The sequence below is a fragment of the Kogia breviceps genome, chromosome 4 (assembly GCF_026419965.1).
Source record: "Kogia breviceps isolate mKogBre1 chromosome 4, mKogBre1 haplotype 1, whole genome shotgun sequence".
Classification (NCBI taxonomy): Eukaryota; Metazoa; Chordata; class Mammalia; order Artiodactyla; family Physeteridae; genus Kogia; species Kogia breviceps.
This window is the reverse complement of record NC_081313.1, coordinates 5,802,333-5,815,388: the sequence shown is the minus strand read 5'-3', so window position 1 is coordinate 5,815,388 and position 13,056 is coordinate 5,802,333. Positions and strand designations below refer to the sequence as shown.

The window sequence follows — 13,056 nt, the reverse complement described above, 5'->3', positions numbered from 1 at the left end:
AAAGCCCAACTAAAAGTATGGTGCCAGCAAATTCTTTCAACTGAACAAAAAGGTGCAGGGAAAAGAGAACCAGAAATTGTGTTTCCCAAACAGGCTCAAAGCATGCACAGACTGATAGAGGGAGTGAGAGAAAGAGTGAGAGATAGATGGAGTGAAAAGGCAGAGAAATATAGCAAATCACAGAAGTAAGTCTTGAAATGAACATGACCTTTGACACCGGGAGATGAGTGAAATTAAACAGAGAAGAATTCAAAGAAGTTTTGAAAGATCTGTGTTTCCAGAAGAAATGCCAATGTGAACTTTGGCTGTTCTAGACAAAGGAAATTTGGGGTTCTCTATCTATGGCAAGAAAGAGGTTGAGAAAATTGCTCAGTCACCAAGAAGGAAATATTCCCCAACAATCAATCCAGCTGTGGTCAAAACAATGGCCAATAAGGAAGAACCTCCCCAAGTGGAGGGTTCAGATGTCACAGGAAATAATAGACAAGGGTAGATTTCCACCACAAGAGTCTGGATCTAATGAAGAAGCAATCCCCATCCCCAGGGCCAGGGACCCTCAAACTGTCTGCCCAGGGGAATTTATAATTGTTATGACCAGAGATTAATGTGTGTCATTCTTCCCTTGGGATAATGGGAGAGTTTTGTGGCTATCCTTTGTGCACTGGGTGGCTGAGCGGATGGTTGATAACGTCTTCTTAGTCCACAGGTCTCCAGATCAAAAGAAGCCACAGGAGGGATAAATCAGGAGCTTGGGATGAATACACATACACCACTATATAGAAGATAGATAACCAACAAGGACCTACTATTCAATATTCGGTAATAACCTATATGAGAAAATAATCTTAAAAAGAATGAATATATATATATATACATATATATATATAACTGAATTACTCTGCTGTATACCTGAAACTAACACATTATAAATCAGCTATACTCCAACAAAATTAAAATTAAAAAAAAAAAAAAGAAGCCACATTCAGGCTTCATGTGAAACGACTGCTCAGCATTCTCTTTGAACAAACTAGTGCCCCTTCATTCACAGATCCTAGACTCTGAGCTTCTTGCTATTAGTGGATATAACTTTGGAGTGGTCTCTCTTGAGAAAGGGATGTATGCCTTTTCTTAAGGAAGGAGTAAACTAAATGTCTGGTGACCAGGTAGGTGCACTGTGGTAGTAATAGCGCTGTTAAACATTCTAGTTCACCTCTCTGTTATGGTTTTGTCAGCAAAACTGGCTGCACTAAGTCCCTTCCCTATATCCAAGCCCTTATGTAATTCCCTCCTACACTGACTCTGGCCCTGGCCATGTGACTCTCTTTGGACAATCTGACAACAGTTGCATGAAACAAAGACGTAAAAATACTTAGGTATTGGGGCTTGCCCTCTTCCTCATTGATCTTTAGAACCCTGCATGCAAAGTAGCTCAGGCTAGTTTGCTAAACGAGCCCAGTGACTCTGTCTCCCTATCCAACAGCCCTGGCTGACAGCCTGCCAACTGGCCTCATATGTCAATGAGGACTCCTTAGATGATCCAGCTACCAAATGACCCACCAGCTGCCAGCTAACCACACAAACAAGAGATAGACCAGCAGAGATCAACTGAATAGCTAGAACCAAGAGATGACCCACAGAATTGTGAGCCAAATAAAATAGTTATTCCAGTCTGTTAATTCTGGAGGCAGTTTGTTACACAGAACAAGCTAACTGATGCATCCTCCTTGTAGGCATACGGGAATTTCATGTGCTATGTAAGGTACTGTGGTAGACTGTATTTCCCACGAATGGGGGCCATGATTACATCCCATCCCATATGTGACTGGCACTCCTCTCACTGAGTGAGATTCTATGTCCTCCTCAATTGAACCTGGGCAGTTCTTTGTGACCATGATGGAAGGGGTGTTATCTGACTTCAGAGACAGGATTATAAGGATGCCATGCACTTCCACTTGATTCTTAGAGGATGATCATTCTTGGAACCCAGCAACTATACTGTGAAGAAGTCAAGTGACCATGTGGAGAGGCATGTGAAGGTGTTCCAGCCAACAGTTCCAGTTGAGTTTCAGCTACCAGCCAGCAATGACCACTAGACATGTAAGTGAGCAAGGCTCCAAGGACTCCAGCTCTCAGCCTTTAAGCCATCCCAGCTGACACATGGAGCAGGGATGAGCTGCCATTGCCAAACTTGCCCAAATTGCTGATTCAGGAGGAAAATAAATGATGTTGATGTTTTCAACCGCTAAGTTTTCTGGGGTTTTTTATGCAGCAAAAGATAACTAGGATACTTACTCTGGTCAATGAAAAATGAATAAAAGTGATGTGTCACTTCCATGAGGAAGATGTCAATTGCCAGAGAGTGAAGCACTCTTTTCCTCCCTAGTATAGCAATCAAGGAAGGAAGGATACTGTGGGATGCAACTTCCTTCATTCTAAATCTCTGAGTGACTGGTGTGAGAGAATTCCTCTGCTGACTCAAATTTACTGTGCAGCCTGAACCAAATATAAACCTTTATTGTGTTAAGCTATTAAGATTTTGGAGTTGTTTGTTTTCATAGCATATTTTAATATGTTCTGATTGACACAAGAGGTAATAAAGATAGAAAGCAAAAATGCAAATGTTTTGTCTTAATGTATGTTAAGACAAAACATACATCTGATGAGATTAAGTAAAAAAAGAAAGCACCTAAAAATAACACTATAAATAAAACCCGAAGATATACTATATGTAACGTGTAAAAATGAGAACGGTATTATCACATATATGCCATTAAACTTGAGAATTGGGACAAAATGCAAAGATTCCTAGAAAAGTCTTATTGAAACTGACTTGAGAAGTAAAGTTAGAAATACTATAATCCTATTACTATCAAAGATACTGAAACAGAAATTTTAAAATCTCTCTACAAAGAAAGCAACAAACCCATGTGGTTTTCTAAGCAAAGTCTATCAACTCTAACATAATGAAAACTTTTAGAAAACTAAAAATGAAGGCATATTCCGTGATTTATTTTATAAGACCAGAAAAACTTATAAAAGAAAAATGACAATTTGATAAAGAAAAATTCCAAACTCATTTCACCAAAGAATATGCTTGCAAAAATCTTAAAAAAATGTTAGTACTTCATGTCCAACATTTTATAAGAGATATCATAAAAACTGTGTTTGTATCAGGAATATAAAAATTGTTCAATAATAGAAAACTACTATCCATTACTTTGACATTAAAAAACAACAAAAAATCCTATAATTATCTCAATTTGGTAAAAAACTCAACACCCAATCACGTTTAAACTTTTTTTATAAATTAGAACAAAAGGGAATCTCAAAGGATATCTATAAAAATCTGTAACCAACATCATCCTAAGTGGATAAACTATGAAGGAATTCTATTTAAAATTAGGAAAAAGGGCAAGGATACCCTCAATCACAAGTTCTGTCAATAACACATTAGAGCTTCTAGCCAGTACAATAATACAAGAAAAAGAAATGAAATGCCTTAGGATTGGACAAAAGGAAATATAGGGCTTCCCTGGTGGCGCAGTGGTTGAGAATCCGCCTGCCGATGCAGGAGACACGGGTTCGTGCCCTGGTCCGGGAAGATCCCACATGCCGCGGAGCAACTAAGCCCGTGAGCCATGGCCGCTGAGCCTGTGCGTCCGGAGCCTGTGCTCCGCAACGGGAGAGGCCACAACAGTGAGAGGCCCGCATACCGCAAAAAAAAAAAAAAAAAAAAAAAAGGAAATATAACTCTCATTATTTGCAGATGATATGATTGTCTATGTAGAGAACCTGAAAGAATCTGCATTTCAGTTACCAGTAGTAAAAAGGATATGATGAGTTGTGTAGCTATAAAATAATATCCAAAATTATATTCTTTTACATCATCAACAAAAGTAGAAATTCATAATTTTTAAAACATCATTTACAGTAAGCAATAAAATACAAAATATCTTTTGGTACTCAGGAGTAAGAACAGCCTATAGAAAATTGTAAAACATTACTGAAGCACATAAATGGAGAAATGGCCCATGTTCATGGATAGAAAAATTTAATATCATAAAATATCAATTATCAGCAATGAATCAACAGATTAAATATAACACTAACAAAATCCCACTTGAGTTTTTTCATACTGAGGTTAAAATAAGTTGATTGTAAAATTTATATGGAAGAACAAAAATTCAATAATAACCAAGAACCTTTTCAAAGAGTTGAATGTTACTTCCCTTGCCCAATATAAATACGTATTATAAAGCTTAGTAATTATACTCTGTGTGTGTGTGTGTGTGTGTATTAAAGAAGAACAAAACTTAACCAATGGAAGAGAAAAGATAGCCCATAACAAACGACTCATATATGCAATTTTGATTTATGACAGATTTGGGGAAAGAAGTAACTAAAATGAATCAGTAAAAATTGATTCTCCACAAGAAAAAAAATATGTAAATGGACCTCGATCACCACTTTATACCACACATACACCACATGGTATATATAGGGTATGTATGATAAAACCCCTTTTTTTATAGAGCTTAAAAAATAATACAGTACATTTAAAACACACGCAGTAATTCAGCATTTGGGGTAAGCATGGAATGGAAGCCAGCACCTATGAGCTCTGGCCCGTCCTGGTTGTACCATCCCAGCATCGTTACATCTGAGGGATGATAAAGGACACCGGTGGGAACTGGGTAGAAATTCTAATCCCAAAACCCTGCCGTCAGGGCTCCCATCACCATGGTGCTGGTTCGCCATCATCTCCACCAGGAACCTTCTGTAGGGCGGTTACCCTAGACACTTGATTCATTCATAAAATTCTCTCAGACAATAATCATCATGTTGAGAAGTCTTCTCAAGAGTTTCAACGTTCTAAAAAGGAGCTATTGTGCTTTATGTTTGTATGTTTCAAATGCAATAAATTATTCATTCAATAGATTTTAATCGCGCTAATATTGAAATTTTCCGTTTCAAGCAAAAAGTGACTTCGTTCACCCTAAGATACAATTGGCCTTACGCATTCCTAACGGTGGTGACCCAGGTCTGTATTCTCGTTCTTTCTGTCTTGGCACTGTCGTTCTACAGCCCTGGGCAGAGTCAGAAAACTAGTTGGCAGGGCTGCTCATGGGGTTTTTTAGGCTGAGTATCTCATAACTCGGCCCATCACTCTCTCTCACCTGAAGGCGGCACCTGGGGATGGAAGCATAAGCCTAAGTGAAAGGAGGGAGCAAAAATGATTATTTGAAACGTTGCCAGCAACAGATGAACAAATGAAGTCTTCCTCCAAACCTCTTCTGGTTCCCTTCCTTGTGATCTTTATTGTATCTTTATACAAATAGGGCATTGAAGCAACATTAGCAAAGCCTTGATTTGACCAAATGGATCAAACACACAAGCTGACTCAACAATCCTTTTCTCTCCTCCCAAACGCACCTGGTGGCTGCAAACCAGCATTGCCAGATGTGTATCTATTTCCTAGTTTGACACCAGGGAACTGCCTGGTAAATATTATCTTACCACTCTTGTTCATTTTACATTATATAACATTATCCAAAGCTAACAAAATTGAAAAAATATGAAGGCCAATAGCAGTGTCAATTTGGCAGAATTTTAGTGCTAGAGAATGGTAACTTGTGTCAAAATATGACTTTAATTAAACTATCTATGCTTCTCCATCTGTTTTTAAAGTAACTCAAGGGCTTCCCTGGTGACACAGTGGTTAAGAATCCGCCTGCCAATGCAGGGGACACGGGTTCGAGCCGTGGTCCGGGAAGATCCCACATGCCGTGGAGCAACTAGGCCCATGAGCCACAACTACTGAGCCTGCGCGTCTGGAGCTTGTGCTCCGCAATGGGAGAGGCCGCCACAGTGGGAGGCCCGCGCACCGCGATGAAGAGTGGCCCCCGCTCGCCACAACTGGAGAAAGCCCTCGCACAGAAACCAAGACCCACACAGCCAAAAATAAATATAAAATAAAGAAAAATAAAATTAAATAAATAAAGTAACTCAAAGCTATATTCACATTTATCACATAAATAGAAAAACATCCCCTGTTCTTTCATACCCAGGTGTAAAAATTCTAGTACTCATTTAGTTGTCAGCCTGAAATACATCTACAGGGGACCTTGACAAGGTCCCTGTGTGCTGCAAGTATAATAATAAAAATGACCTACATTTGTTTTGGGTAAGACATGTGCCCAGCTCTGTGCTAAATGTCCACAGGATCCATCTTACTTAGTTCCCCGAAGATCTCCCTGAGCCTGGTTGCGTTATTTGTTTTAGTCCACAGCAGATAAATTAATTTGTCAGGAACACTAAGTGACAACACTGAGACCAGATCCAGGTCTAGTGACAGTTTTATGCTCTTTACAAGAGGCTACACAATGGGAATGGCAGCAGCTAAGGAAAAATGCATCTACCCCCTAAATTATACATGTTAATTAAGCACCTGCGACCTGGTGAGTGCTGCATTAAATATGGGGGTGCTAAGTTTCTTCCTTGAAAGAGCTAACAATCAGTTGAGGAGACAAGAAGAACTGACAAAACTATTCTGCACGTCAGATGACAGTCATGGAGTGGGTAAATTATTTCATGTAATAAATGAGCTTTGCAGGCATCAGAGGCTGCAACCGATACAGATAGGAATGCACAGCACAGGCTGGCCTGTTGAAGCTCAAGAAGGAGAGTCTGAACTTGGATGAGCATCACAGGGAGGAGGAGGCTTCGAGGAGAGGGGAAGCACTGGACGGAACAGCAAAGCTAGAAAGGACCAGATGCAGACGCTCCGAGCTCACGGCGCCCAGGCTAACAGACCACCCTAGTATTGCCAGGTAAATGGCAGCGTGTCGAAGATGAGCTGCTTCTGGATGGAATGCCACCCAGAGGGATGTCCGTCCCAGTGCGGGCCCCAGTAGGCACTCCGTGAATATCAGCGAGGGAAGGATGAGTGAAGTCCAGTGGGTCGCACTGATGTCAGCATCGAGTTATAGAAGGAACTAGGGTACCGGTGGATTATGCACAAGCACCTAGCCCTGACTGTCCCATCACTAGCAATTCCTGAACAAACAGATGCAAGTAATTAATAGAACCATAAGACACCTTTACCGAAGTAACAGATCAGCTCTAACAGCATTATTATCTTTTAAATAGAATGTTTAAGTTAAAAAATACCAGTAAGTTTCACACAGAGCTCAACAGGAATGGATTTTACAGGCCACAGTATTCATGCCGGGGATTTGGCCGACGAAAGCGAAGTTACAGATGCACCTGCTGCTTAATGGGAAAACCCCGGGAATATTCAGCATAAAGGAAATAAATGAAGTCTACCCCAGTGAGTTAATCGTGGGGAAGCATCCCTACAATTCTTTAACATTAAAAGAGAAAAAAATGGAAGTGTAACCCCATCCACAGAATGAAGCTTGAGGACTTTCCTATCAGCATGAAATTTCAACAAGACAACTGCTGCTGTGCTAGGACCAGAGCCGGGGATTCTAGATCTGCAGTATCACCAGCCTAGTTCACCCAGGCAGAGTCAGACATCCAGCACCACAACTGCACCCTTAAAGACAAGAGCCACCGCCTTTGGGTTTCGGTTTCCTCCTCTGTAGCACGAGCGCCCTTCCAGCTCTAATACTATGTGACTACGTGTTTTTCACAGCAACAATGAAAATGCAACTACAGAAGACCCAGTAATGACAACAGTTCCTGAGGGCATACTCGGTGCTAGGCATTCTTCTAAGTACTTCACGTGTACGGATTGGGACCATCACCTTAGAAGGCAGGTACCATTTCATTTTACAAACAAGAAAACTGGGGCATAGAGAAGTTGAACAATTTGCCCAAGGTCACAGAGATGGAAAGGGACAAAGTCAAAATGCCAACACATATAGATGCTCTTAACCATTACACTCTGCCTTTTTTAAATGAAGAAGGCAAGGTACCATGCATATATTTAATTATGCACTTTAATATCCACAGGATGCTTCCAAATCCCTTCTGGCTAGGCCTCTAAACTGAAACCATCTTTCCTGCAGAAAACTACAGTTTTTCATTGTCGCTTGTTTATACCACAGTTAAATCATAATTAAAGTGACTTATTGAATTACTGGCTGCAAATTACAAATAGCTGCCAAGTAAGATTCTCCTGCATGTACAGAGAAATTCGCAGAAAGATGGATCTTTAAGCTACCTCCACTCCAATTCCTAAAAGCATGCACTACCCCTCCACCCACAGAATTAAGAGACTAGAGAAAGTAGGCAGAGAATTGCCTGCTCCTTAGAGGAGATGTCAGACATATTTACCTGCCTTCTCCAGCCTTCCACTCCCCAAGAAAGACTTCTCCCCATTCATCCTTCCACCCACTAGGGGCGCTGAAATAATGTCTGGAATAATAAATCCAATTTGCCTCTACAATGATTGGATTCATTTATCCGTTTGGGAAAAATTAGGATTCTTTCTCCATGTATAGAGCAAAGAAACACTCATATATCTGCCCCTAGAAAAAACACCTGATGCTGGAAAACTGATTTGTAATGAAGTACTTACGTGGTCATTGTTTGAAAGATCTAGCACACCGAATCACAGTAAAAGCAAGAAGGTAGCTCATATTCTGTCAAAATCATACATATTACATATTTAAAACTGATAAAAGTATACACTCACTTGGATATTATTACCAAACTAAAAAAAAAAAAAAAAAAAACAGGTTAAAAAAAACAGAAAAAAACTATTTTATTGCAATATCTGATTACTTAAAATTTATGGGAATGAAATTTTTCCATTCCAGTTGAAATATTGACCATCCCTAATCATAAATTTTAACCAAAACAAATCTGGCTGGAGCTAGCTGGTATTTGACAAACTAAAAAATTTATGTCAGCCTTTCCTAACCACGACGGGCAAATTTTGAGAAAAGTTGGCTGATTTTGAACATAATAAATGAGAGAGGATTTGATTCTGAGAGGAGGTTTTCATGCATTTAGTAATAAGAACCAGTCCTGGAAAATGAAGCTACCTCATAAGAAGTAGAACTTAAAGTTTGGTCTTATTAGTTCCACGTTCTCTCACGCCAGAGGGGAATTTAATTTTGTTCACCGTGCCCAGTTCCATCATCAAAAACTTCCATCATAAGCAAGAGAAAATATTTTTCATATTATTAAACAAGATATTAAAATTCAAGACATGCTATCATATGTTCTATTTGTTTCATCTTGATATTCCTTAACAAATATGGGATTAAACCTATTGAATCACTTTTTTTTTTTTTTTTTTTTTTTTTTTTTCCGGTACGGGCGCCTCTCCCTGTCGCGGCCTCTCCCGCTGCGGAGCACAGGCTCCGGACGCGCAGGCTCAGCGGCCATGGCTCACGGGCCCAGCCGCTCCGCGACACGTGGGATCCTCCCGGATCGGGGCACGAACCCGTGTGCCCTGCATCGGCAGGCGGACTCTCAACCACTGCGCCACCAGGGAAGCCCTATTTAATCACTTTTTATGTAGAAAATAGTTAAGCAAGACAGTAAAGTTTCAATTCAGAATTTACTTTTTAAAATATAATAAAAATAATTTGCAGATTACCTTAACTTCATGATCAATAATAATGCAGATGCATAGATTGACCATAGATTGAAATTAAGTGAAAGCAGATTGTGAATAATGCCAATTAGGGAAATACTAAGTCAAGACAAAGCTTACTTTTTTTTCCTTTTAAGAGATATTTCAAGTCACTTCACACAAAGGCAATTACATATACCAAAAAAATCACTATGTACTTGGATACTATCAGGATCATCTTGTGATCCAAATGTTCCAGAAAACTACGGATATGCATTAAGAAAGTTACCAGACATTTTCTACTACGAGAACTGATGGAAGTCTAGTGGAAATCAAAATCAGGCAGATTCATGGGAAAGAAGAATCTGTCCAAGATTTCAGGCAGCAAAAACAGATCTTCCGAGCTCCTGAACTACGTCAGAGCCTAGTGATCCTAGTAAAGCGCTCGAAGGTGGAAACCTGGGCGGGCCCCAGGCAGCTATTTCTGTCTCCCAGTGTAGATCTCTGGGAAGCCAAGCTCTGGTCAGTCTGAGAAATGAATTCACCCCACTCTGTGTGCACATGACTCCATGTTAACTCTGTCCCATCTTCCAATGCTCCTAACCTAGCCATCTTTGACTACATGGATGGAGAACATTTTTTGTAAAGTGGAACTGCTGTTTATGCTATTACTAAAAGCAAAATAAAAATGATCTGTCCAGACCTCAGAACTGCGCCAGTACTTCCTAAGGTCAAGTTTCAGAGGACAGTGCCCATTCCTCCCATGCATTTCCCAATGCCAGGCCCAGTAGCCCCAGTGCCCACTTGAAGGTAGCCTTTCCACCAGACCACGTTACCCTTCCTGATTCTGGAACATTTCTGCACAGCTCATCACCTAGAAGGATTTACAAAGCAGTCAGAGTATGGTTTAGGTAGAACAAAGGACAGGATCCATTCCACCATCTCTGGACCTCACCCTGGGCTACAGCCATGCCATGGGAAGTGCCTGCTTTGTACTTAAAGTGATTTAGCTGAATGCCAGGAGAGTGTGGGAATGACTGATTTATCAAGAAAAGTAACGATGCCTGAATAAACTTTTTAAAAAGATACCACTCCAGCATTTGCACCACGTGAAATGGAACATAAAGGAACTGGGTAAAGAAACACAAAGATCAAAGACAAATTAGAGAAGAGAGCTTTCAGCTGACGGTGCTGAATCCCTGACGACCCATTCAAGAACATCTACGTAGATCAAGGTTTAAGAAGTTAGAGATCTGTATGATAGCAAACAAAGTGGTGTGTGTAGGGGAGCATGAACTTCACATTTGTCTTTAAATATATTAATGGTGCTATAAATAGGCCATCACCTGCTCCTCCTTTTCCATTTGGAAGAGAACCAGCCAGAACGGGTTTGAATTACAGATTCAACAGAATCACAAGTAGCAATGTCCTGGCTGCTTTTTCCAGAGGAAAAGGGATGTGTTTTCTTCCCTGCAAGAATGAAAATGAGAAGGAGATGCTTTTAGAGACCCTGCTTGCCAACGAAACCGAGCAGAAGTCTCTCGTCAGGTCCTCTTTGGCCCCAAAAAGTGGTCAGAAGAGACAAAGATGCCATTCCAGGGAGCATTCCAGGCTGGTAACAAGGGTGTGAAGACTGCAGAGAACTCACACCCAGAATACAGAATTAAGGTGCTCTCTGCTCTGGGTTGTATAATAAAAGACACAGTTGTGATCGGTGGCATCGTGATGTTCTATTTACTTTCTAATTTTTATTCTTATCTCATCGAATTCCAGCAGAAGACAACACCTCTTGACTAGTGTGGGGAAAAAGAAAACTTCATTTTTTAAAGAACCCAGATGATAAGTTTTCCCATGCATAATATTTGAGCACCATCTGGCTCAGGATATGAAGAATAAATTGCCAAAACCCAAGGACAGCTATTTTGCACACGTGTTGAAATAAAGCAAACACCCACGCCTTTGCTCCGAGGACATGAATATAGGTGTATGTTTATATTCTAAGCTAAAAAGACATCATTCGATGCAGACATCCCCAGATCAACCACTCACCAAAAATATCTCACTGATTAATCAATGCCTGGCACTCAATCTGCACATACATATATATCATAGGCGGTGCAAAAGTTTGAACCACACCAACAGAAAGATCAGTAACAGGAAGCTTACCGCCATCTACAGATTTCCCCTCACTGCTCACGGGAGTGAGCCAAGGATTTCTACTCGAAAAATATAAATTGGCAAAATTGACATCAGCTGTGGAGTTGCAGTACGCGCCTAGTGATGAAATCCAGTTTAATAACCTGTGCAAAACAGTAAACAGGACTAACTACCTCTCTAGAAATAGGAAAGCAACGGTCCACGGTTGCTTGTTACTTATACACTTGGAGGCTGAAGACGCACAACAGGTCAACACCCCCTCTCGCCCTGTCTATGGGACTAAACTATACAGATTTAAAGGCAAATATGTATACTAATATACTTGTTTTCATTTCTCCTCGCCATTCACCACTTTCCCGAGGCAGGCTTTTTAGAGAGTTAAATAACTAAAACGCCAGCTCAGGGGCTGGGCAGCGGCCTCGCGAAGAGGCGCGAGGCTGATTCGGATGGACACAGACCTAGTGGAGCGGATGCTGCGGCCAGCGGAGCCGGGTGGAAAGCGCGGCGGGTCTGCCAGCGGGTGCGCCGAGGTGGAAAACGCACACCCGGGCCGTCCACCCAGTGCACACCCCGGCAACTTTATTTTGGGCAGAACCTTCCGAGGAAACTTTTCTCTCGCCCTCAGTTCTCGCCCAGGCCAGGTCGGCCGCGGGCAGGCAGGAGGGGCAGGGCGCCGCAGGCCTAGGGGTTGCCCCGGGCGGGACGCGGCTCGGCGGGTACCTCCCTCTCCTCTCGGGGCCCCGGGGCGCGCGGGCAGGTCCCGCAGGGAGGCCACTCACCAGCCGGAGCGCGAAGAAGACGGCGAGCAGGGCGAGGCAGGCGCCCATGACGATGACCAGCAGGAAGACGATGAGCGGGTGCTGCTGGCTCATGCGGTAGTACGACTCGTAGAGCCAGTCCCGGGACCGCTGCAGCCCGTCGCCGTCGCCGCCGCCGCCCGCCGCCGCCGCCGCCGCCTCGGCGCGGTCCCGCAGGTAGCGGCGCCGCCGCATCGCCTCCTGCCACATCGGGGCGGCTCACGGGGCGCCCGCCGAGCGCGCCCGGCCGGGGCCGCGCCGCCCGCTCGCCCGCCGCCGCCCGCGTCCCAGCCCCGCGCTGCCTCGGCCGGCCGCGCTGCCCGCGCTCCGAGCTGCGCGCAGGGGCCTCCGGCGCGGGCGGAGCTCGGCGCCCCGGGCTGGGCGCGCTGACGCGCGGACGGGGGCCGGGCGACGGCCTCGGGGGCAGCTCCCGGCGGCGCCGCTGCCGCCACCGCGCGGGAGGGGGCGGGTGCGACAGGGGGCGCTCGACCCGCCTCTGCCCGCGCCCCGCGCGGCGCAGCCGGGCCTCCACCCAGCGCCGCCCCCCGACGG

General features: G+C 43.1%; 1 protein-coding gene across 3 annotated transcripts in view; it reads right to left on the bottom strand.

The window, feature by feature from the left end:
• ADCY2 (adenylate cyclase 2) overlaps positions 1-12,714 on the bottom strand; it is a 441,592-nt gene extending 428,878 nt beyond the window's left edge. For 2 of the 3 annotated variants that reach the window (XM_059063263.2, XM_059063264.2), the window contains exon 1: positions 12,487-12,714. In XM_059063263.2, coding sequence (XP_058919246.1) covers positions 12,487-12,714 — 228 coding nt within the window. The remainder of the gene's footprint in view (positions 1-12,486) is intronic. The other variant, XM_067030781.1, reaches the window with a different exon arrangement.
• Positions 12,715-13,056: the final 342 nt, after the last annotated feature.